The sequence below is a fragment of the Cetorhinus maximus genome, chromosome 5, assembly GCF_964194155.1.
Source record: "Cetorhinus maximus chromosome 5, sCetMax3.hap1.1, whole genome shotgun sequence".
NCBI classification, from domain to species: Eukaryota; Metazoa; Chordata; class Chondrichthyes; order Lamniformes; family Cetorhinidae; genus Cetorhinus; species Cetorhinus maximus.
The window spans coordinates 131539901-131565180 of record NC_135883.1 but is presented as its reverse complement, the minus strand read 5'-3'; the positions used below and the strand labels follow the sequence as shown (position 1 = coordinate 131565180).

At 43.5% G+C, this 25280-nt stretch overlaps 1 protein-coding gene across 1 annotated transcript in view; it reads right to left on the bottom strand.

Annotated features, from left to right (window-relative positions):
• Positions 1-25280, bottom strand: part of grik2 (glutamate receptor, ionotropic, kainate 2) — a 538314-nt gene that overhangs the window by 276531 nt on the left and 236503 nt on the right. Inside the window, exon 4 of the mRNA XM_078542488.1 lies at positions 6166-6347. Coding sequence (XP_078398614.1) covers positions 6166-6347 — 182 coding nt within the window. The remainder of the gene's footprint in view (positions 1-6165; positions 6348-25280) is intronic.

Below are 25280 nucleotides of genomic sequence, written 5' to 3'. Positions count from 1 at the left end.
TCAGCGAGTGCGCTTCTGACTTTTGCACGCGTCCGCCGACCGAAACATCGTGCGAGCGCGCGATGACATTGGGACGCTTGCCCGACGTCATCACGCGCTATTTTATGCTCGAGCGGGTCGGGCACACGCCCGCATGCCAAGCTAAAAATCCTGCCCATGGAAGAGTTCAGTGAGGGGTCAGAAAGTGAAGACAAGGATTGTCAGCTCTCAAGGAAGAGAAAATTATAAGGCTAGTGGGACAGTAGTTAACGGAATAGTCAGTTATAAGACTCGGTAACGTGATCAGTTTAGCGGTGTGGCAACTGAATCAGTGAGTTTAAAGAGCAGTTTTGGGCATCTCGGGGAGAGATATGAGTTGGTGAGTAGCATCGAGTGAATGCTCAAAACTCCATTGGAAGGAGATCATTTGCACGTGTGCCAGTTACAAGCAAGGAGCCTTTGTGTCAAGCTAGTGGTAACCTTTCACTGGTTTATGTGTCCGTAAAGATATTGATGGGTAAAGGAATATTGGGAAATTGAATCATTTTATTCTATTTATATTGAGATCTTTCCAAACTTTTCATCTTGTGTAATATAGTTCATTTTTCTTGTTTTAATAAATATTTTATTCTTTGTGTTAAAAGTTCATCAGCAGACTCCTGTGAATTTGTTCAGTAACTTTCCTCCACAGTTTCTAAAGAAGCAGTTAGGATCAATCAAGCCAGATTTCACTCTGGGATCTGACTTGTCCAGTAGTAACATCAGCTTGGATCATAACAGTACTAACAATATTAAAATTAATCATAAAACTTTATCGCTGCTTGTTAAGTGATATTGAGATGATGCTAGAGTCAGGATCGTTCACAATTAGGCATTGTACTTGGAGTTCACTTTGCTGCTAAGTAGAATAGAATCTAGGGATCTGTAATGCAGGTTGCTCCATGATCCTACAATTATACAATCATAGAATGATACAGCACAGAGGGAGGGCATTTGCCTCATTGTGTTTGTACCAATTAGTACCACTCTCCTACCCTTTCCGCCTAGCCCTGTAAATCTTTCCTTTCAAGCAATCATCCAGTTCCCATTTGAAAGTTATTTTTGAATCTGCTTCCTCCACCTTTGAGGCAGTATGTTCCATTTCTTAACAACTCAGTTCATTAAAAAAATTCTGCTAGTCTCACCTCTGGTTTGTTTTCCAATTACGTTAAATCTATGACCTCTGGTTATTGATTCTTCAGCTGTAGGAAACAACCATTCCTTATTTATTCTATAAAAACCTCCATGAGTGAAATTTCCCTCTAACCACCTCTGTTCTAAAGAGAACACCCACAGTGTCTTCCGTCTCTTTATGTGACTGAGGTCCTGCATGATTTCAAAGACTCATCCCCCAAGCAGACTCTTTGCAGCCAGTGACAAAGTGCTGAAACAAAGCAAGTTATGTAACTGAATCCTACACTGACATTCAAGTTGCCCTGTTCCCATTTTGTATTTCTTTTTGCTCATGGTTGTGTTCCAAATTAAACATTGGGCTGGATTTTATGCAGCCCGTCATGGCAGGACACATGGCGGCCAGACTTATTTAATCGCGAGAAAGGCCACTTGCCTGTCTCCCGGCAACAGGGAAACCTCCGGTGTTTAAGTTGGACTTGGGAACAGACCCGTGGGGGAAATACGCCTGCTTGTGGCGGGTTATCACTAGGCTCATTATTGGGCCAATTGACAGAAATTTAATGGTAGCTCAGGGGTTACATGTGAGTGGTACGGCTTTCCTATGCCTCTCTGGAGGGAGCGGTTCCTCTTTCAAAGTCACTTTGTGCCTGATCGAGGGAACCGACATCAGGCAGTGGGTGGCACTGAAAGCCACAGTCCTGCCCTTGCCTCCAACACCCCTGCCCTCCCCACCTTTCCTTGACCCCCTCCCCGTGATCCCCAACCTGGCCTCACTAACTGTGGCCTGGGTCCCTCAGCGAACCTAGGCCTCTCCCTGGGTGTGTTACAGGAAGTAACCATTGCTCCCGGTAGCGTTGTCGACAATGGTGAGCTACAGGCCTCTGACTGACCGGCAGCTCTCAGCAGGTGGGATTTCGCCCTCGGACAGTGAATCCTGGTGAAAACCTGTTGCTGGCCAATCCAGAAGCGATGCAGGTTTCCCAATGGTTCTCCAAACGGTGGGCTGAACCCAGGTCATTACTTTAAATTCTGCCCATTACCTTACATGAGAGTTTGAGGTGTTGTGGGGATTTGGGTGGTGGTGGGAAGGGGATGTGCAGGTCTATGTAAAAGTAACCACATTACATGGCCAGACAGCTTTTGCCCAAGCTAATAAAACTTTTAACTTAAAACTACACCACTGAAATATTAAATCTACAGTAAGTGCATGACCTCGTCTTCACCTGTAACAATCTACCTGTCGCAGATCCATGTCAGTATTGATAGGAATTACCTATCTTATGGAGATAAAGTTCGATCTTCACATTGAGGATATTCCCCATCGTGTTGCCTGGCATACCCACTGTGCTAAATGGGAGAGATTTCGAACAGATCCAGCAGCTCAAAACTGGGCATCCATGAGGCACTGTGGGCCATCAGTAGCACCAGAATTGTATTCAACCACAGCCTGTAACCTCAGATTGGGTCGATAAGTGGCAAGTAACATTCACGCCACATAAGTGCAGGCAAGAGCCATCTCCAACAAGAGTGAATCTAGCCATCTCCCCTTGATGTTCAACAGCATTACCATCGCTGAATCCCTCGCTATAAACATCCTGGGGGTTAGTATTGACCAGAAACTTAATTAGACTAGACTAGCCATATAAATACTGTGGCTACAACAGCAGGACAGAGGCTAGGAATCCTGCGGCAAGTAACTCACCTCCTGACTCCCCAAAGCCTGTCCATTATCTACAAGGAACAAATAAGGAGTCTGATGGAATACTCCCTACTTGCCTGGATGAGTGCAGCTCCAGTGCAACACTCAAGAGGCTCCACAACATTCAGGACAAAGCAGCCCACTTGTCTGTACCCCATTCACTACCTTAATCATTCATTTCCTCTACTGCTGCCACTGTGTGTCAGGAGTGTGTACCATTTACAAGATGCACTGCAGCAACTCACCAAACTTCTTTCAACAGCGTCTTCCAAACCCGTGTCCTCTACCACCTAGAAGGACAAGGGCAGCAGATGCATAGGACACCACCACCTGCAAATTCCCCTCCAAGCCACACACCATCCTGACTTGGAACGACATCATCGTTCTTTCATTGTTGCTGGGTTAAAATCCTGGAACTCCCTCCCTAACAGCACTTAAAGTGTCCTACACCAGACGGAGTACAGTGGTTCAAGAAGGTGGCTAACCAGCACCTTACATAGAAACATAGACATAGAAACTAGGAGCAGGAGTACGCCATTTGGCCATTCGAGCCTGCTCCGCCATTCATTAGGATCATGGCTGATCATCCAACTCAATAGCCTGCTCCCGCTTTCTCCCCAAACCCTTTGATCCCTTTCGCCCCCAAGAGCTATATCTAACTCCTCCTTGAAAACATACAATGTTTCGGTCTCAACTACTTTCTGTGGTAACAAATTCCACAGGCTCACCACTCTGTGGGTGAAGAAATTTCTCCTCATCTCAGTCCTAAATGGTCCACCCCGTATCCTCTGTGACTCCCCCACCATCGGGAACATCCTTCCTGCATCTGCCCTGTCTAGTCCTGTTAGGATTTTATAGGTTTCTATGAGATCCCCCTCATTCTTCTGAACTCCAGCGAATATAATCCTAATTGACTCAATTTCTCCTCATATGTCAGTCCCGCCATCCCAGGAATCAGTCGGGTAAACCTTCGCTGCACTCCCTCTACAGCAAGTATATCCTTCCTCAGATAAGGAGACAAAAACTGCACACAATATTCCAGGTGTGGTCTCACCAAGGCCCCGTACAATTGCAGCAAGACATCCCTGTTCCTGTGCTCGAATCCTCTGGCTATGAAGGCCAACATACCATTTGCCTTCTTTACCGCCTGTTGCACCTGCATGCTTACCTTCAGCAACTGGTATACAAGGACACCCGGGTCTTGTTGCACATTCCCCTCTCTCAATTTATAACCATTCAGATAATAATCTGCCTTCCTATTTTTGCTACCAAAAGGGATAACCTCACATTTATCCACATTATACTGCATCTGCCATGCACTTGCCCACTCACTCAGCTTGTCTAAATCACACTGAAGCATCTCTGCATCCTCCTCACAGCTCACCCTCCCACCCAGCTTTGCGTCATCTGCAAATTTGGATATATTACATTTAATTCCCTCATCTAAATCATTAATATATATTGTGAATAACTGGGGTCCCAGCACCGATCCCTGCGGTACCCCATTAGTCACTGCCTGCCATTTGGAAAAAGACTTGTTTATTCCTATTCTTTGTTTCCTGTCTGCCAACCAGTTTTCTATCCATCTCAATACACTACCCCCAATCCCATGCGCTTTAATTTTACACGCCAATCTCTTATGTGGGACTTTGTCGAAAGCCTTCTGAAAGTCCAAATAAACCACATCTACTGGCTCCCCCTCATCAACTCTACTCGTTACATCCTCGAAAAATTCCAGTAGATTTGTCAAGCATAATTTCCCTTTCATAAATCCATGCTGACTCTGTCCGATTCTGCCACTGTTTTCCATGTGCTCAGCTATTAAATCTTTTATAATAGACTCTAGAATATTCCCCACCACCAACATCAGGCTGACTGGTCTATAATTCCCTGTTTTCTCTCTGCCTCCTTTTTTAAATAGTGGGGTTACATTAGCTACCCTCCAATCTGTAGGAACTGTTCCAGGGTCAATAGAATCTCAGAGGATGACCACCAATATATCCAGTATTTCTAGGGCCGCTTCCTTAAGTACTCTGGGATGTAGATTATCAGGCCCCGGGGATTTATCAGCCTTCAATCCATCAATTTCCCCAACACCATTTCCCTACTAATCCTGATTTCTTTCAGTTCCTCCATCTCACTAAATCCTGTGTTCCCCAGCATTTCTGGTATGTTATTAGTGTCCTCCTTTGTGAAGACAGAACCAAAGTATGTATTTAGTTGGTCAGCCATTTCTTTGTTCCCCATTATAAATTCCCCTGTTTCTGACTGTAAGGGACCTACATTTGTCTTCACCAATCTTTTTCTCTTCACATACCTATGTCAGTGATACTCACATCCCATTTTGGAATAAAATAAATGATTAAATAATATGAAAATGCAATTGTTCTGCTCATTTCTTGTGAGGTTAAAACAATTAAATATCTATCAAAACATAAAGGGGTTCATTCGGGTAGATTAGATCTGATGAAATCAGTGATCCATTGCATTCAACAAAGGTAAGGAATTCCATGAGGATGCTTCTGCTTTGCCAAAATTACTTCGTTGGAAATATGATGGAATTCCCAACAATGCTCGTACACGGGTTTCCTTTTGCTGATTTTCTAGCAAAAAAGTAACCCTGGTCAAGCAATAATAGCCCCGAGGCATTTCTGCCTTTACCTGCAGAAGACTAAAATTAATGTATGTATTTTTGAGGTACCAAAGTGTTTGTCTATAAACTCTGCGGCTTCAGCAACAGAAGAGACACACAATGGTAACAACAACAAACGAACGCCACTGCACCCATCCCCCATCAGCTTGCCTCCCAACCACCATTATTCTCCCCAAAATGACTGAAATGCTTTCACTAGGCCTTACCCTTTATGTGTGTGTGCGTGTGCGTGCGCGTGCATGTGTGCATGCATGTGTATACAGGAAGGTGGGAGCAAACCAGGAATAATGTAAACTTGACACTGAAGATTTGTGTGGCCCACTGTTGCTTAAATATATGGGTATACCTGCTACACAAAATTCAAGGTGAATAAAATCCATCAAACAGGTGACTTTTGTTCATTGCAAACCTTCTAACTTGCTCAGATTTATATTGGCAGAATTATTAGGAAAAAACAAATTTATCAGTTCCAAAAAAGGATATCTGCACCCCAACAAATTCTGATTAGTCAATATAGAGGGGAAAAGAGCATGTAGAATAGTTTTCTTAAAACAGCTTACATGGAATTTTAAATATCATATATGGTACACAAATAAAGACTGTAGTCACTACATTTGATTAGAATACACCACAGTTTTGCTATGTCCTTAAGAATAGTCACCTGCTTCAAGATGCCTGCTGCCATCTCATGACCACAGTCAAATATTACGTGGAATTCCTTGTTCCTTTTCATTTCTTTCAGCAAAGGCTTGGAATCCTTTGTGTCTGCTGGCAGCTGCCGAATTTTTAAGCGGATACTGTACCGAGATGGAGCTTTAATGAGCTCTTGTAACCGAATCAGGCCTTGAGAAGATGAAAAAAATGCAAACACAACATAAGATGTCTGACCTTGTGGGGGAAATTTATCCTGTCACAGAGTAAGAAAATTAATTGGCATTTACTCACTTCGCTGCACATTACACAAAAATACAATGAAGCAGATGAATCTTCTTTTAAGGAGAACTGATGTATCACTCTGTGCCCATGTGTGACATGTATGCCAATGTAGCAATTAAATCTCCCATATGCCAGTGCACACTTTCATATCCTGCATGTGTCAAAGGCCACTTGCTGAACTGCATCACCTTCCACTGACTGACATGTCAACCGAAATACATTAATCTTTAATGACTATTACCGTGGCAATGAATGACGCATATAAACTGCACTTAATTAATTCTGTAGGACAAATAATAAATTTAGAATTACACTTGAGGCTTTCCCTATCATAACGTGGCTTTTTTTTGAATTCTGTAGCTTTGCTGAATTTTAGTGCTGTTTAAGTTGTGGGATATCAATGTGAGAAAATGGAACTCTTTACTAGTTTTCAGATTCAGTGTCAGAATCAAGCACTTCCATGTCAGATATGTCCCAGTAAGAAGAGTGAAGCTCCCAACAGGCACCTAGCTCCAAATTGAGGGAAGCAGCTCTCTGCTGAATCATTATGATTTTTAAAAAAAATTCCCATATCAAACACCCTGATGTCCACCTGAGCAAAATTGAGCGCTTGACTATTAATTTGTGTTAAACCTAATTCAGATTTATGATGTGGATTCACACGCATTAGAAGCTGGATTGAGGTTGTTGACCATAGAGTCTGGAATTGATTAAAACCTGGGCCTCAGAGGTGATAGTATAGAGTTAAGACACAGTGCATCAGTCAATCCTCCAGCATCTTTCTATTTAATGTTTGTGCACTCTTCCTGCAGCATAGTATATTAGTTATTGATCCTCAGTCATGCGATGTCCTGGCCCTTCACCTTGCTTTCTCAATAAAAATGAATTTTTAAAAACTGTAGTGAAAAGCATCAATTCTGCTCTTTAAACCACACATCACTGGATTGGGTTAAATATTAGAATCACTTAGTAAAGGGTAAATTATAGAAAGAACAATCTAATTTAAGTCTGAAATGTTGGCATACAGTTAACAGATAAGCTGCAGCGTTATTCTGCCTATGTATGCCTGTAGCCTTAAGACTATAGTTATAAAGACAAAGGGGTTTCATTGAATCACTTAATAAGCCACAATCACTGGGTGAGATACATTAGTTTACAGAGCAAATATAATTGTATTCTCAGGTTTTCATCTGTAAGGACTGATCATTGGTTGCTTGAGGAAATTCCTGTAAGGGATAAAAGATTTTATTTGACGACTGTCTCAGGGTACATTGGTCAACGCAGCTACAGTACTATTCATTGTGTTGATTGACACAGTGGCATGAAAACATATTTTAACTCGGGGCTGCAGGGAAAGGTGGGGGGGAGGAGAGTGGCGACTTTGGAAATCTTTCATACGTCTGCAAAGTGGCTTTAGCAAAGCATCAGAATATACTTCATGTAGCTATTGGCGGTCTATCCTCCCCAGACTCTCAGCCAGTTTATTCAGTGGCTGGCTGAACTATACAAACTCAGAAGGTCCCTGGCTTTGATTGACAATCAGTTAGCTAATATCAGCAAAACACTGCAACGGGCTTCAACATCCACAGGTTAGGAGCAGGGAAAAAACACCGCCTGCTCCTGATTACCATTCGCCAACCATTGATTAGAACATATGTGGACATCGAGTGAGTAAGCATGGCAGTGAAGCCCTTTGCAGTCAAATAGCCACGCACACCAATAAATTTATATAGCAGCTTTAACATAGCAAAATGTCACAAAACACTTCACAGGCACTTCATCCAACACTATTTGATACTAAGCCACACAAGGAGTTATTAGAATAGGTGACCAGAATCTTGATCAAAGAGCATTTTAAAAACAGAGGGAGACTGAGAGTTTTAGCGAGGAATTTCCAAGGCTTTGGGCCTGGACACCTGAAGGCATGGCTAACAACGGTGGAGCAATATAATCAGGGATGCACAATAAACCAGAATTGGAGATGAGCAGGCCTTGGAGGGTTGTCAGGAATGGAGGAGATTCTTTTAAAATTATTCTTTTACAGGATGTGGGTGTCAGTGGCTGGGCCAGCATTTATTGCTCATCCCTAATTGCCCTTGTTCAGAGGGCATTTTTAAGAGTCAACCACATTGCTGTGGGCCTGGAGTCACATGTAGGCCAGAGCAGGTAAGCACAGCAGATTTTCTTCCCTAAAAGGCGTTAGTAAACCAGGTTTTCACAACAATCGACAAATTCCACCACCTGCCATGGCAGGATTCAAAACCAGAACATTACCCTGGGTCTCTGGATTACTAGTCTAGCAACAATACCACTACGCCATTGCCTCCCCCAGGTTAGAGATAGGAAGGGGCAAAGTCATAGAGGGATTTGAAAACAAGGACGAGAAATTTAAAATTGAGGTGTTGCCGGATCAGAAGCCAATGTAGGACAACAAGCACAAGGGTGATGGATTTACATGGGGTGGATTGCTACGAGTTAGGGTACAAGGCAGTAGAATTTGGGCGGGCTAAATTTTATATAAGGTGAGAGGACAGAGGCTGGACAGGAGAGAATTTGATTAGTCAAGTTTAGAGATAACAAATACATGGATGAACTGAGCAGGTAATGTTATGGAAGTGGAAGTAGAAGGACCTAGTGATGGAGCAGATATGCAGTCAGAAGCTCATCACGGTGTCACATACAACACTAAGGTTAAGAATGGTCAGGCGCACAAACTGTATGAATGCCAGCAAGATCTGCAGAGAGTTTGGTATTGAAGGCTGCCAGTATGAACTGGGCAGCAAAGATTTGCAGCTCAAATGGAAGTGGAAATGGGAGAGGGAGAAGACTGCAAGTCAAAACCAAGGAGGATGAATATTTCCATGAACTGATGGGGGGGGGGGGGGGCGGTAAGAGTGTCTCTAAGTTACTGTGACAACCTTATAAACAATTTAATACTCAAATTTAGGAACAGATAATATACCAACACATATCTGCAATTGCTTCAAGTTGCTCATAAGAAGAAAAAGAAAAATGCCCTATAATTGTGCCACACTCATATTCCCTCAAAACAAAAGATTGAGGGCTGAATTTTCGCTCCTGAGTCAGGGAAATTCCAAACTCTGCTAACCCAACTCTGGAGAAAGTGCCTCGAATCTTCGGATTTTCATTCCAGGGAGGCAGGTACTAACAGGAGTTGGACCTGTCAACCCTGGAAAGAGTTTGGAGGCAGCCACAAAGGTTGCTGGGTGTCAAGCAGGCTGGTTAAAATGCCCATCTCAGTCCTCTGGGACTTCTACAATAAAAGCAATTTAAAAAAAGCCCTCTAGCTCTCATCCCTCATATCCCCTCACCACCCACACACTCCCCACGTCCCATCCATGCCAATCCATTCCACCTAACTCACCCACCCACCCCTATGGTCCCTCATACTCTCTATATCAACCCATGCCCCCACTCATCCCCGTGGCCCTTTATAGCCTCTTAGCCAACTTAGTGCTAATTCATGCCAACCCATGACCCCTACCCACCATCCTTTGCCCATTCACCCTTTATGCCAACTTCACCCAGCAGCCACTGTTGGCAAACCTCAAAAGTCATAGTGAGAATAAACAAACCAATGTTCTAAGTGTCGATTGCAGATTTTTTAAAACTCTAATTAATAGCATTTAAATCCCTTCAAGCACTTAATCCCTTATAAAAGCAAACATATCCTTCAAGTACCTAATCCCTCATAAAACAAACATTGGCATTCATAGCCCCACATCAAAGACAATCTCTTTATAACCTGTCAATCAAACTGTGAATTTATAGTATGCACCCCACCCCCCACCAACCCACCCACCCACCCGTGATAAAGTTACACTGTGGAAGCAGTCAAGCAGGGTTAATACTACAATGATAGCCCTTAGAAAGTGAAAAAAGATGCACCAATTTTTTTCAACTGCAGTTTGGATGTCTTTTTCAAAAGAAAAGGACCTGGGGATTTAAATGACTTGACAGCTTTACAGTTCCACCAAACTTATCCACTTTTTACGTATATTCATGTCTACTGTTAACAATCTCAAAGAGGTATCTGACCTTTCCCAAAGGGCACCTGACCTCTCCCTAAGGGGTACCTGGACCTCTCAAAAAAGGCACCTCACCTCTCCAAATAACTCTAGCAGCTTTAGACCTTTTCCTCCAACGTCTAAAGCCCACGATTTGTGTTTTGGACATCCCAGGGACAAAAACTGCTTCCCTTTGAAGGCAGATATGCTTTTACATATGCAGATGCCTCCGTGAACCATGGAAGCGCAAAGTGCAACCTGCCCATGTACCCCCTACCACCCCCCGCCTCCCACCTCTCCAGCGAAAGTGGTGGGTGCCAGGTTCAGGGGCAGGACTTCCGGAATTGGGGCTCCCTCGCCATTTTGGCTAAGGCACAGAGCCCTTCCGTCTTTATGAAAATTCAGGCCTGAGTCTCTAGTACTAAAGTTGGATGAGTAGCGCATAAAGAAATTGCTCTTATCTTCCTCCCATCTGTAAAAGATCACCTTCAACGGGGAAAGAAATTCATCCTGTTGTATGATTAAAATTCAGTTCCTGGGCACAAAAAATTAATTGTTTCTGGCATTTCATAGTGTATGCTAGAAGCATCTTTATTACTGCTGGACACTAGCCACCTAAGTCCCAGTCACAGTTTTGATGACCATCAGGTCGATTAAATTACTATAAGCCTTTCAGAGTTCTTTCATCGGTATTAAGGAGCTCATGATTCTCAACTCAAAATTCTGTCAGTTATTTTAAACATTGAAGTGGGGTATCACCTTGTCAAAATGTCACTTCAGTCTGACTCAAATACTCCTAACAGCTTCGAATATGCACACCCATTCTTTAATTTGTATGCTTAAAAATTCATTAGGATATCACAAATTCCTCATGCTTCGCTCTATCCCTTTGAGTCGCTGCAGCTATCACCAGAAGCCACATTGCAAGACAGGTAAAATACACTTTAATTAAATAAGGATATGTAAGAAATAGATCACTATTTGTTCTGTAAGCAAAGTTGAGATGCAAACTTCACTTCCTATTTAGGGACCATGGAAGTAAACTTTAAATTAGGGGCTTTGCCTGTTTCATTTCCAGTGATTAAATTTTGTTTGACTGCTTCACTTAGTCTGCTAGCAATTTTTCCACAATAATACTTTGCCCACATGAAAAGAATTAAATTGACTCATGATTCATTGTATAATTATTGCTCAGTCAACTCCTACACAGGACATTTTGTTATCCTGGCACACAAATGATATTTTCAAAATGGAAATGATATTAATTTAAATGTTGCAGTTGAACAGATGATTTTCCCAATACTAAGAAGAATCTTTTGGATTGTTATGATTCTGGAAAGCACTGACCATCTTTGAGGGGCTCCACAGAATCTTTCTGTCTCCCAGAGGCAATGACCTTTTTCCTTCACCTATTTACCCTCGCTAAAGGACTCCTTTTCATATCCTGAATGTATTAACACCAATACTTCCTTCCATAACTACATGTCTCCTGTATAATATCAGCATACAACAAAGGACTTAGACGAGAAATAAAAATAAAAATTGTGCATGCTGGAAATAAATGGAGTTGAGTTACAGATCAACAATGGTTTAATTGAATGGTCGGGTGACTTGGGGCTGAATGGATTGCTCCTTTACCTATGTTCCTATGCAAACTTCTAACAGAAAGAATATGCAGGATTTGCACAGTAAGTCAATCAGCCTCTGAAAGAGAAAGCTGAAGTTGACATTTCATGCTGCCATTTATCAGAACCATCCAATTAAAGGTCATGTCTAAGACATTAAGACTTCATTCCTCTTTCAGATGTTGATTGACTTGCTGTGCTTTTCTAGTGCTTCCTTTTCTATTATTACAACTGTAACACTAATTACACAAAATTCAATTTCAAACTGTCTGTTTCTAAGCAGAAGATTTTTCAACCTGCTTTTTTTTCATTAGAACTATCAGGCTTTGCATTGTTCATTAGTGTTAGTCCGCTACATAAATGATTCAATGCTGTAGGGTAAAATCTGTGTGAGACAAATTGTTTTTCATCAGTTCAAACCAGCACAAATTATAATATTTGTTTGTTTTCCCTTATTTAATTCAAAAAAAAGTAATGTTAAAAAACGTGTGACAATCTCCCACTTTATTAAACATGATTACAATAAGAACAGCAAAGTCATGCCACAGAATAGTCTCCAAAACTTCAAACAAACCTTAGAAGAACAAATTATGTTCTTGCAAAATCCTAGTGATAAAACACACTTATGCTAAGATAGATACATGGTCCAGACGTTTATATGTAAATCAGAACGAATTCCAATAGTGTCAACTCATGAATCACCAACGGCCTCAAAAATAAAACCTTTCTGTAAAGTATCAAATTATTTCTTCCTTTCATCTTTCCTCCCCTTGCTTTTTTCTTTTGAACTAAGCTTATGGTTTGAAAATGATCAACTGAGGTGCAGCAAACCTTTGGGAAGCACACAACCCACTCAGTCTTTGGGCACAATCATTGGATGAGTTCTCCATCTCTAACTGTGTACTGTTTTCTTGTTGTGACTGAAGCTGAATTGATATCAGCAGAAATGAAGAATGCAGGAGGGCATGCCAGGAGCAGCACCAGGCATACCTAAGAATGAGCTGTCAACTTGGTGAAGCTACAATACAGGACTACTTGTGTGCCAAACAGCATGAGCAGCAAGTAATAGAGCGAAGCGATTCCACAACCAATGGATTAGATCTAAGTTCTGCAGCCCTGCCATATCCAGTCATAAATGGTGGTGGACAATTAAACAACTCACTGGAGGAGGAGGTTCCACAAATATCCTCATCCTCAATGCTGGGGGAGCCCAGCACGTCAATGTAAGAGATAAGGCTGAAGTACTTGCTACAATCTTCAGCCAGAAGTGCCAAGTGGATGATCCATCTCAGCCTCCTCCAGAGGTCCCCAGCATCACAGATGCCAGTCTTCAGCCAATTCATTTCACTGCACATGATATCAAGAAATGGCTGAAGGCACTGGATACTGCAAAGGCTATGGGCCCTGACAATATTCCGGCAATAATACTGAAGACTTGTGCTACAGAACTTGCCGCGCCCTTAGCCAAGCTGTCCTAGTACAGCTGCAACACCCGGCTATGTGGAAAATTGCCCAGGTATGTCCTGTACACAAAAACCAGGACAAATCCAACCCGGTCAATTACCATCCCATCACTCCACTCTTGATCATCAGTAAAATGATGGAAGGGATCATCAACAGTGCTATCAAGAGGCACTTGCTTAGCAATGACCTGCTCACAGATGCTCAGTTTGGGTCACTTAGCTCCTGACCTCATTACAGCCTTGGTTCAAACATGGACAAAAGTGCTGAGCTCCTGAGGTGAGATGATGGTGACTGCCCTTGACATCAAGGCCGCATTTGACCGAGTGTGACATCAAGGAGCCCTAGCAAAACTGGAGTCAATGGGGATCAGATGGAGAACTTTCCACTGGTTGGAGTTATACTTAGCACAAAGGAAGATGGTTGTGGTTGTTGGAGGTCAGTCATCTCAGCTCCAGGATATCACTGCAAGTGTCCCTCTGGGTAGTGTCCTAGGCGCAACCATCTTCAGCTGCTTCATCAATGACCTTCCTTCCATCATAAGGTCAGAAGTGGTGAAGTTCGTTGATGATTGCACAATGTTCAGCACCATTCGCAACTCCTCAGGTACTAAAGCAGTCCATGTCCAAATGCAGCAAGACCTGGACAATTTCCAGGCTTGGGCTGACAAGTGGCAAGTAACATTCATGCCACAAAAGTGCTAGGAAATGACCATCTCCAACAAGAGACAATCTAACCATCGACCCTTGACATTTAATGGCATTACCATCACTGAACCCCCACTATCAACATTGACCAGAAACTGAACTGGACTAGCTTTATAAATATGATGGCTACAAGAGCAGGTCAGAAGCTAGGAATCCTGCAGCGAGTAACTCACCTCCTGACTCCCCAAAGCCTGTCCACCATCTACAAGACACAAGTCAGGAGTGTGATGGAATACTCTCCACTTGCCTAGATGAGTGCAGTTCCAACAACATTCAAAAAGCTCTACACCATCCAGGATAAAGTAGCCACTTGACTGGCACTCCATTCACAAACATTCACTTCCTTCACCACCAACGCACAGTAGCAGCAGTGTGTACTACCTCCAAGATGCACTGTAGAAACACACCAAGGCTCCTTAGACAGCACCTTCCAAACCCACGATCATTACCAGCTAGAAGGACAAGGGCAGCAGATACATGGGAACACCACCAGCTGGAAGTTCCCCTCCAAGCTACTTACCATCCTGACTTGGAAATATATCACCGTTCCTTCACTGTCGTTGGGTCAAAATCCTGGAACTCCCTCCCTAACAGCACTGTGGGTGTACCTACACCATATGGACTGCAACAATTCAAGAAGGCAGCTCACCACCACATTCTCAAGGGCAATTAGGGATGGGCAATAAATGCTGGTCTAGCCAGCGAAGCCCACCTCCCTTGAATGAATAAAAAGAAAAAGAAAAGTTTGATGGGAGAAACATTGATGCAAAGAATCACTTTGCTGATTTTCATGAGGTTATAATAATGAGTTCTTAATCTAGTTCCTTGGGATACTGGAATGAAGCTAGACTTTATTGGGTAGACATAGTTCAATCCTTTCTATGTTAAAAAGCTTTTGCAGTTCTATAAAAATGTGCGCGTTTAATGCCTGGAACAAATAGTGCAAGCTAGCCTATTAGTAAGATCCCTGTGGACTGTTCTTGCTCTATCATTGTCTCAGTCTGCCGAATCCTTCTTTCTGTCTAAACATTTTCCGTTCTCGACAGTAAATTTAATGCTCCATTTATATTGCCATCCATTGCACATGGATTCAGGACAATTCTAGCCTTACCCTGGCTCCATCTGACAATGCAGGTCATAAGTTCCTCTGAAATGTGCAGTGCAAAACACACACTATACTTACATTGTTATTTGAACATTGGATCATACCAGAAAATGAAATTGTATGTGAAACCACAACCATAACGACATAATCCAGTTCTTTAATTGGAGCCCAGCACTACACTCAATGATGAATGCTATGTGCAGAGACCTGTATAATACAAATCTACCAAAATCTGAGCTAATTTTCCTTTTGTTCCGTCTTAAAATTAAGGCAGCAGAGCATATACAATGTGTAATAATAAAATTCATTTTGGGGAAAACAGGCATCTCACATCCACAACATTAGCATGAGTTTTGATTAGGCACAAGCTGCAACTTGGTAACAGTGTAAAATCATAATTAAAGTGACTAAAAGCTGCTAATTACAGTATTCGCACAGCCAGCTGTGAACTAGATATTAATGGTGGGATAGAAAATCACAGAGAACACCCAATTTATTTGTGAGGAGCCATGCAGTGTCCCAGCTCTTAAGGATATTTGTCTATTGTGCAAGGGAGGTGTTTTGTTCAGTGATATGCAGAGGATAATAATCTAGATTATCAGGAAACACCTAAGCAGCCATTAGTAAATAAAAGAATCTATTTGGAGTGTCAAGGCAAAGAATGTATAAGGACCTTTCAGATAAGAATGAAATGATGTTAAAATTGTTTCAGAAACAATGAATTGGTGCTGATCTAACTGCATTAGCATTTAGTACCGGTTTGCATGGGTGACACAAATTTCAAGTATCAGTCCACTTCTAAGGCAGTAAGCAGAGTTTGGCTGAAGAGTAATGAAAAGTGGAGTGAAGGGTGAATGCCTGGGCAACATCTGACACCGTATAACAGCTATTTATAGGATGCATTTGAAGAAGGCCCCAGCATAGCCTGGGAGTAGGCCATGCAACCACATTCTCAAACGGAAAGTGTTCACCCAAGCAACTGAAGAAAAATATCAAACATGCGGAAAGAGCGTACTTCATGGACAAAAAATATAGTAGAAACAAACCCCGTGGGCTTTGTTTTGACTGAACTTGACCTCAAGCCTTTGTCATAAAATAGTAAAATCCATTTTGTTAACTTGTGAAAAAACAAAACGCTATCTACCTTCTTATCTATATTTCTTTACAGGAGAGGAAGATTATTTCCAGCCATTAAATACAGTGGGAAGATTAGCTCAGTCTGCAACATTTTTTAGAAGGATTTCAAGCTCCTCTAGAAAGAGCAATGAGATTCCTATTATATGAACAACATTCAGTTTGGAAAGAAAAATGTCCCCTGATCGGCTTATTGGGCAAATGTTATCCACTGTTGATTGCAACACTTCAAAGACACATAGGGCAGAAGCTTTTGGAGGTGATGGGGGTCTTGCCTGCAGCTGGAGAGCTGGCGAGAGACCCACGGTGCCTCCTTTGGATCAGGCCCACCGAATCACTAGCCAATCAGGCAGTGGTGAGGCCACCAGGGGACATTTCCCTGGGATCAAGCCCCCATGGGCGGAGTTTTTTTTAGTCCTTCGCAGGATGTGGGCATCGCTGGTGAAACCAACATTTATTGTCTATTCCTAATTGCCCTTGAGAAGGCGGTAGTGAGCTACCATCTTGAACCGCTGCAGTCCATGTGGTGTAAGTTCACCCACAGTGCTGTTAGGAAGGGAGTTCCAGGATTTTGACCCAGCAACAGTGAAGGAATGACCTTATATTTCCAAGCCATGATGGTGTGTGGCATGGAGGGAAACTTCCAGCTCATGGTGTTCTTATGTATCTGCTGCCCTTGTCCTTATAGGTGGTACAGGTTATGGGTTTTGAAAGTGGTGTCGAATGAGCCTCGGTGATTTGATTCAGTGCATCTTGTAGATGGTACACACTGCTGCTACTGCATGTCAGTGATGGAGGGAGTGGATGTTGAAGGTGGTGGATAGGGTGCCAATCAAGTGGGCTGCTTTGTCCTGGATGGTGTCGGCAGCTTTAGTGTTGTTGGAGCTGCACTCATCCAAGCAAGGGGAGAATATTCCATCGCATTCTTGACTTGTGCCTTGTAAATGCTGGACATGCTTTGGGGAGTCAGGTGGTGAGTTACTCTACAGAATTCCCAGCCTTTGACCTGCTCTTGTAGCAACAATATTTATATGGCTAGTCCAGTTCAGTTTCTGGTCAATGGTGACCAAAGGATGTTGATTGTGGGGGATTCAGTAATGGTAATACCATCGAATGTGCTGTCCCCCTTGTTGGAGATGGTAATTTCCTGGCATTTGTGTGGCACAAATGTTACTTGCCACTTATCAGCCCAAACCTGAATGTTGTCCAGGTCTTGTTGCACATGGGCACGGAGTGACTCAGTATCTGAGGAGTCGCAAATGGTGCTTACCATTATGTAATCATCAGCGAACATCCCCACTTCTGACCTTATGGTGGAGGAAACGTCAGTGATGAAGCAGCTGAAGAACATTGGGCCAAGGACACCACCATGAGGGATATCTGCAGTGACATTGAGATAATTGACCTCCAACAACACAACCATCTTCCTTTATGCTAGGTATCACTCCAAAGAGCAGATAGTTTTCCCCCTGATTCCCGCTGACCCCAGTTTTGCAAGGCTCCTTGATGCCACACTCGGTCAAACGCTGCCTTGATGTCATTGAAAGGCCCTGGTGGAACCCAAACTGGGTGTCAGTGAGCAGGTTATTGCTGAGTAAGTGCTGCTAGATAGCACAGTTGATGACCCCTTCTATCACTTCACTGATGATGGAGAGCAGACTCATGGAGCAGTAATTGGCTGGGTTGGATTCATCCTGCTTTTTGTGTACAGGACATACCTGGGCAATTCTCCACATAGCCGGGTAGATGCCAGTGTTGTAGCTGTACTGGAACAGCTGGGCTAGGGGCGTGGCAAGTTCTGGAACACAAGTCTTCAATACTATTGCTGGGATGTTGTCCCATGGCCTTTGTGGTATCCAGTGCCTTCAGCCATTTCTTGATATCACTTGGAGTGAATCGAATTGGCTGAACACTGGCACCTGTGATGCTGGGGACCTCAGGAAGAGGCTGGGATGCGTCATCAACTTGGCACTTCTGACTGAAGATTGTTAGCCTTATCTTTTGCATTGATGTATTGGGCTCCCCCATCACTGAGGGTGGGAATATTTATGGAGCCTCTTCCTCTGGTTAGTTGTTTGATGCCTACCACCATTCATGACTGGATGTGGCAGGACTGCAGAACTTAGATCTGATCCATTGGTTATGGGCTCTGTCTATCATTTGCTGCTTTCAATGTTTGACATACAAGTACTCCTGTGTTGACACCTCATTTTTAGGTATGCCTGTTGCTGCTCCTGACATGCCCTCCTGCACTCTTCATTAAACCAGGATTGGTCCTGTGGCTTGATGGTAATGGTAGACTGAGGGATATACCGGGTCACGAGGTTACAGATTGTATTCAAGTACAATTCTGCTGCTGCTGATGCCGCATAGCGCCTCATGGTTGCCCAGTTTTGAGTTGCTGGATCTGTTCGAAATCTATCCCATTTAGCACGGTGGTAGTGCCACACAACAAGATGGAGGGTATCCTCAATGTGAAGGCAGGACTTTGTCTCCACAAGGACAGTGCAGTGGTCACTCCTACCGATACTGTCATGGACAGATGTATCTGCGGCAGGCAGGTTTGTGAGGATGAGGTCATGTAGGTTTTTCTCTCTTACTGGTTTCCTCACCACCTGCCGCAGATCCAGTCTAGCAGCTATGTCCTTAGGGACTCGGCCAGCTCAGTCAGTAGTGGTGCTAACGAGCCACTCTTGGTGATGGACATTGAAGTCCCACCTAGAGTACATTCTCCGCCCTTGCCACCCTTAGTGCTTCCTCCAAGTGGTGTTCAACATGGAGGAGCACTGATTCATCAGCTGAGGGAGGGTGGTCTGTGGTAATCAGCAGGAGGTTTCCTTGCCCATGTTTGACCTGATGCCATGAGACTTCATTGCATCCAGAGTTAATGTTGAGAACTCACATGGCAACTACTGCCTGACTGTATACCACTGTGCAGCCATCTCTGGTGGGTCTTTCCTATTGGTGGGACAGGAGATACCAGGGATGGAGATGGTGGTGTCTGGGACATTATCTGTAAGATATGATTCTGTGAGTATGAGTATGTCAGACTGTTGTTTGACTAGTCTGTGGGACAGCTCTTCCAATTTTGGCACAAGCCTCCAGATGTTAGTAAGGAGGATTTGCAGGGTTGATGGGCTGACTTTTCCATTGCCATTTCCAGTACCTAGGTCGATGCCAGTTGATCTATCTGGTTTCATTCCTTTTTTTAAGTTCCACCTACCAAGAGCTGCTGACCAATCAGATGCTAGCAGTTCTTTTGTTGAGCAGCACCACAGGGGAGGTGGTGGCTGCTGCAGGAATGACACCTACTGGAGGCCCAAGATCGAGGCCCAGCACAGGCCACAGGTAAGTAATGGCCTGGATGGGTTTCACAAGGCGGGAGTTGCAGGGTAGAGAGGTGTAGGGGGGTCAGCAGAAATAGCAGCCACCTTTTCCCAATGCCAGGTCCCTCAATCAAGCATTGAATATCTTTTAAGGAGGGCCCTCTCTCTGGGAGATGACAAGCAGCCTGCAGAGGTTAATACCAGTGGCGGTACAAAGAGGCCCTTAAGTGGTCATTAATAACCCACTTAAGGGCCTTAATTGGAAACGGGCCAGGAGAGTCGGCCACAGGCCTTACCGCCCAGGACTTAGTTGGGGTGGAGGTAGGAAGGTGATGGGGTGCTCACTTGGCACTCCCCTGCCGATTAAATGCCCTCCCCATCTCCAAACATGCAAATAAGAGGGGGCAGAAGCTTCCGCCCATTGAGTAATTAACCGCACAGGAGAAGGCCATTCATCTCATTGAGTCCATGCTGGCTCCATGTGGAGAAATCCAGTCAGTCCCTCTCCCCTGCTTGATTCCTGTGGCCCTGCCAGTTTCTTTCCTTTAAATGCCCATCCAATTTCCTTTTGAAATAACTGATTGTTTCTGCTTCCATCACCTTCGTGAACAGTCGGTTCCAAATCGTTACCACTCAATGCACAAAAATGTTCTTCCTCATATTCCCCTGCATCTCTTGCCCAAAATCTTAAAACTCTGTCCATGGTCCTTGTACCATCAGCCAATGGGGACAGTTTTCCTTTGTCTACCTTATCTAAACCTGTCTAATTTTGTACACCTCTACCAAATATTCCCTCAACCTCCTTTTCTCCAAGGAGAACAGCCCCAGCCTCTCCAACCTAATCTTGTAACTAAAACCCCTATCCCTGGAACCATTCTGGTAAATCTTCACTGCATCCTCTCAAAAACCTTGACAAGTTTCCTAAGGTGCGGTGGTTATGAATGTTCAGCATAACTTCCCTACTATTGTACTCAATGCCTCTACTTTTGTAGCCCAAGTCCCCATACACTCTCTCAATATGCCCTGCCAGCTGCAAAAACCAATGTATATGCACCCCCAGGTCTTGCTGTTCCTGCACACTTTTTAAAACTGTGCTATTAAGTCTATATCATCTCTCTCCATCCCTTCTGCCAAAATGCATCACACCACACTTCTCTGTATTAAATTCCATCTGCCACTTGTCTGCCCATACTGCTAGGGTATCTATTTCCTGTTCAATCTCACTTATATCCACAATTCTTGGTTCAACAATCATATATTTATAGTCAAGGGTTGGAATGGTCATGATGGGCTAAATGATCTATTCTCCCTCAGACCTGATGTTCAAACATAAGTTTTCTTAAACCTCAAAGAAACCTGTATTCAAATATGGTTTCTTCTTTCAAATATCCAGTACCAGCCAAGCCCTTTCCTTGATCAAATCCATCACACAAGAATAAATTAAAATCTAATTATCCACAGCATGCCTTCTAATAACAGTAAAACCTAATAATTTAATAAAGATAAGCTGTTTAGCAGAAAGATATTTCTCAGTTTCAGATAACATTCCAATGAACAATAACATCACCAAAACCAGAGGGACATATAAGCTTTTAATCTAAACATCACTCATCTAAACAGGCTTGCTGGTCAAACCAGCTGGACCTTACTTAGCACAGTACAACAGTGGAGTTAATACACAAGCAGCTACTAGAATTACTAACTGATCCAAACTGTTTTGATCAGTATTGTCGCAATGTACATTCATATATTAAGAGGTAAGATCTCTAGCCAGCCAGAATTGGAGTAGTAGCATCCTGACAATGGTGAACCATGACCCACTGTCTCATTCCTGCCAAGGGGGGTGGTTGTTTCTATCTTCCTTAGTACCTATCAGCATTGACAGTGTGATGCTGGAGGTTGTTGATAGCTTCACGTATCAAGGTTTTAAAAGTCACCAGAAATCTGTCATTTGATATTGAAATCAACACACGCATTGCAAAAGCTGTAGCTGTTATGTCCAAGTTGAGTAAGAGAGCGTAGAACAACAGCAACCTGACTGGGAACACCAAACTTCAAGTTTTCTAAGCCTGAGTCCTCAGTGTATTCCTCTGCCGTAGCAAGACTTGGATAACCTATGCTAAGTACGAGAAAAGGCTGAACAGTTTCCACCTTTGCTGTCCCAGATGTATTCTTGGTATCTCTTGGCAGGACAAGGTCACCAACTCAGAGGTCCCGGGCGCACTAATTCCATCAGCATACACTTATTGCTAAACCAACGATGTCTCTGCTGGCTCAGTCACATTCATCGGATGGATGAATTGTGTATCTAAAGGCCTTCTATATGGTGAACTGGATATTGTGCCACAACCAGCTGAGCGTCCATATCTCTTCTACAAGGATACCTGCAAGTGAGGACAGATATGCAAAAATAACAATGGTAAAGGGAACAACAATTTATACTGCATGAGAAGAGAGTGCTGATTGGTTGGCAAGTGGACTCTGATTGGTGAAGGTGTTGCCACAGAGAATCCACCAAGGAACAGTTAATTGCCAAGCTTTTATTTAAATTCAAATCAAGCAGGCTGACTCTGATTGGTCAAGGTACTACCATGAGGAATGAACCAGGGAATGGCTTTCCGCCAAGCTTTTGCTTCGGTGAAAAAGGCGTAAAGCATGGACATGCTCCTTCTGTCTGCAAATAGGACAGGGCCCTATGTGTGAATATTTGAAGCTTCTTGCATGCGTAAGTGAGCCACACTGTGAGCCTAACTGGTAATCTTAAATTGGTTGTCGGTGTAATTCTTAGCACAATCAGGATTTTTAAGCAAGTGCTGTCCAACCACAGAATCACATCTAATATTGGACACCATGTTTTGAGTTTTGCAAGCACGGGCTGGTTGGGGACAGTCAGTACTTTGTTCGTTGCAAACAGCTGAAGGGACTGCTGTTTGATACGATCCGCCAGTCATTGGGACATACGGCCTACATATTTGGCATCACACCGGCACTGAAATTCATATACTACATTACTCATTTGTGCGATAGCCAGAAGATCTTATTTTAGCTTGATGGCAGCATCGTGTCGCTACAGCATAGCAGCAACTTGAAATGGTTAGCTTTATTTGATGCTCAAATTTTTGAGGCGCCTTACACTTCCAAAGTAATCTGAGGTAGACTGTGCACATTTCAGGTCTGAAAATGGCAGCCGTAAGCCCTTTCATGAGCTTGCATGATATACAGCGAGCAATGATCTTATCAGGATGGCCATTATCCTGCAGGGTGTTGTTGATGTGCCCTATTTTAATGACACCATGAATGCCAAAATAGATGGTTTTGCCATGGGATCCCCTCTAGGCCCAGCTCCTGCAAACATCTTTGTTGGTTTCCATGAGAAACGCGTTTTTGATGGAAATACACCAACCTTTTACCCCTTGCATATTTCCGATACGCAGATGATACGTTTGCTATATTCGAATCCGTAGCTGCATGTAAGAAACTTCCTTACACACATTAAGGGGCTCCATCCCGCGCTCAAATTCACCTTTGAAATGGAGCAGTCAAATGAGCATTGTTCGACGTGCTTGTTAAGAAATCTGCCAATGGATTCTCTATTACTGTCTGTCTGCTGCAAGCTCACCTTCATTGGTTATGTGTTTGGATTCCTACAGCTGCACACGCTATAAGGTTGGCCTTAACAGCAACCTTGAAAATAAGGCCCAAGCCATTTCCCACTGTGCAAGCTTAATGCTGAAATAGGCCACATCAAAGCCATTATCTGGGATAATGGCTACCCTGATCAGATCATTGCTCACTGTATATCGTGAAAAGTCATGAATGGGCCCTAGGCCATCACTTTCAGCCCTAAAAAGTGCCCAGTCTGCCTCAGATTACCCTGGAAGTGTAAAGTGTCTCAAAACTTTGAGCAACAGGTGAAGCTATTTCACACTGCTACTACGCCAAGTGGTATTCTCCACTAACAGGATGCTGCCATTAAGCCAAAAAGAATGCCTCCCTATCACACAAATGAGTAATGTGGTATATGAATATCAATGCCAGTGTGATGCCAGGTATGTAGGCCATCCTAACCACTACTGGCAGATCGTATCAACCAGCACATCCCTTCGGCTATTCACAAGGAGCAAAGTACTGACCATACCCAACCAGCCCGTGCTCGCAAAACTCAAAACAGAGTGTACAATATTAGATGTGATTCTGTGACTAGACAGCACTTGCTTAAAAATCCTGATTGCACTAAGAATTATACTGACAACTGATTTAAGATTACCAGTCAGGCTCAGAGTGTGGTTTATTTATGCATTCTAGAAGATACATATATTCACATACAGGGCCCTGTCCTATTTGCAGACAGAAGAATCATGTCCACTCATTGCGCCTTTTTCAACTAAACAAAGGCCTGGGGTACAGCCATTCCCCAGTTCATTCCCCATCGCAATGCCTTAACTAATCAGAGTCGATCTGCCTGGATTGAATTTAAACAAAAACTTGGCTGTTAACTTTTCCCTGTTGCATTCTCCATTGCAATGACACCACCAATCAGAGTCGACTTGCCAACCAATCAACACTCTCTTCTCATGCAGTATAAATTGTTGTTCCCTTTACTACTGGCATTCTTGTGTATCTGTCCTGATGAGTACAAGACAAAAGCTTCGACAGCATGTCTCTTTTATCAGCAATATTCAAGTTCTGTGCTACCAAACAATACTTACCTGAATAGTTACCCAGGAAATGTTAGGAAGAAAAATCCTAGTCTAACTCCTGGGTAACTATGGAACTGACCCCCTCATCACCCACATTGGTCTTCTGACTTCCCCTGGCCTTTCAACTACCCCCTCGACCCGACCCAACTATCCCGACCCACCTACCCACCTCATCCACCTGCTATCCTACCCACCTGCCACCCTACACACCTACCATATCACCCAATTGCCACCCTACCCACCTTCCACCCTACCATTTACCTCACCTACCATCCTACTCACCTGCCGCTCATCCACTTACCTCACCCACCCTACCACTTACCATACCCACCTACCCAGCCGACTCATTCATTCACTCATCCACCGACCCATTCACCCATTTACTAACATTCATAATGGACAATTAACCTTGCCTTATGGCAGCCAGTGCTGTAAAAAGGGTGCAGGTCTTGTCTTCCCTCCGACGCTACATTGCTGCAATGGAGTTCTCCAATGGAGGCTGTGTTCTGCATTTCGGAAGACCAGGCAAGCAATGTAGGGCAACATTAGGGTATGGAAAAGTTCAAGCACAGCGGCAATCCAACAATGACTGCCACTTCGCGGAAGATTCAGGCTGAAAAGTTCAGCTGGCTGAGAAGAGGGCCCAGAGAAAACAGAGGCCCATCAATCCTGCATCTTCCACTGTCTTCCTCTGCAGCAAATGCTTCTGAGCCACACCAGGTGATGTTTAATGTAGAATTGACCAACAAGGCAC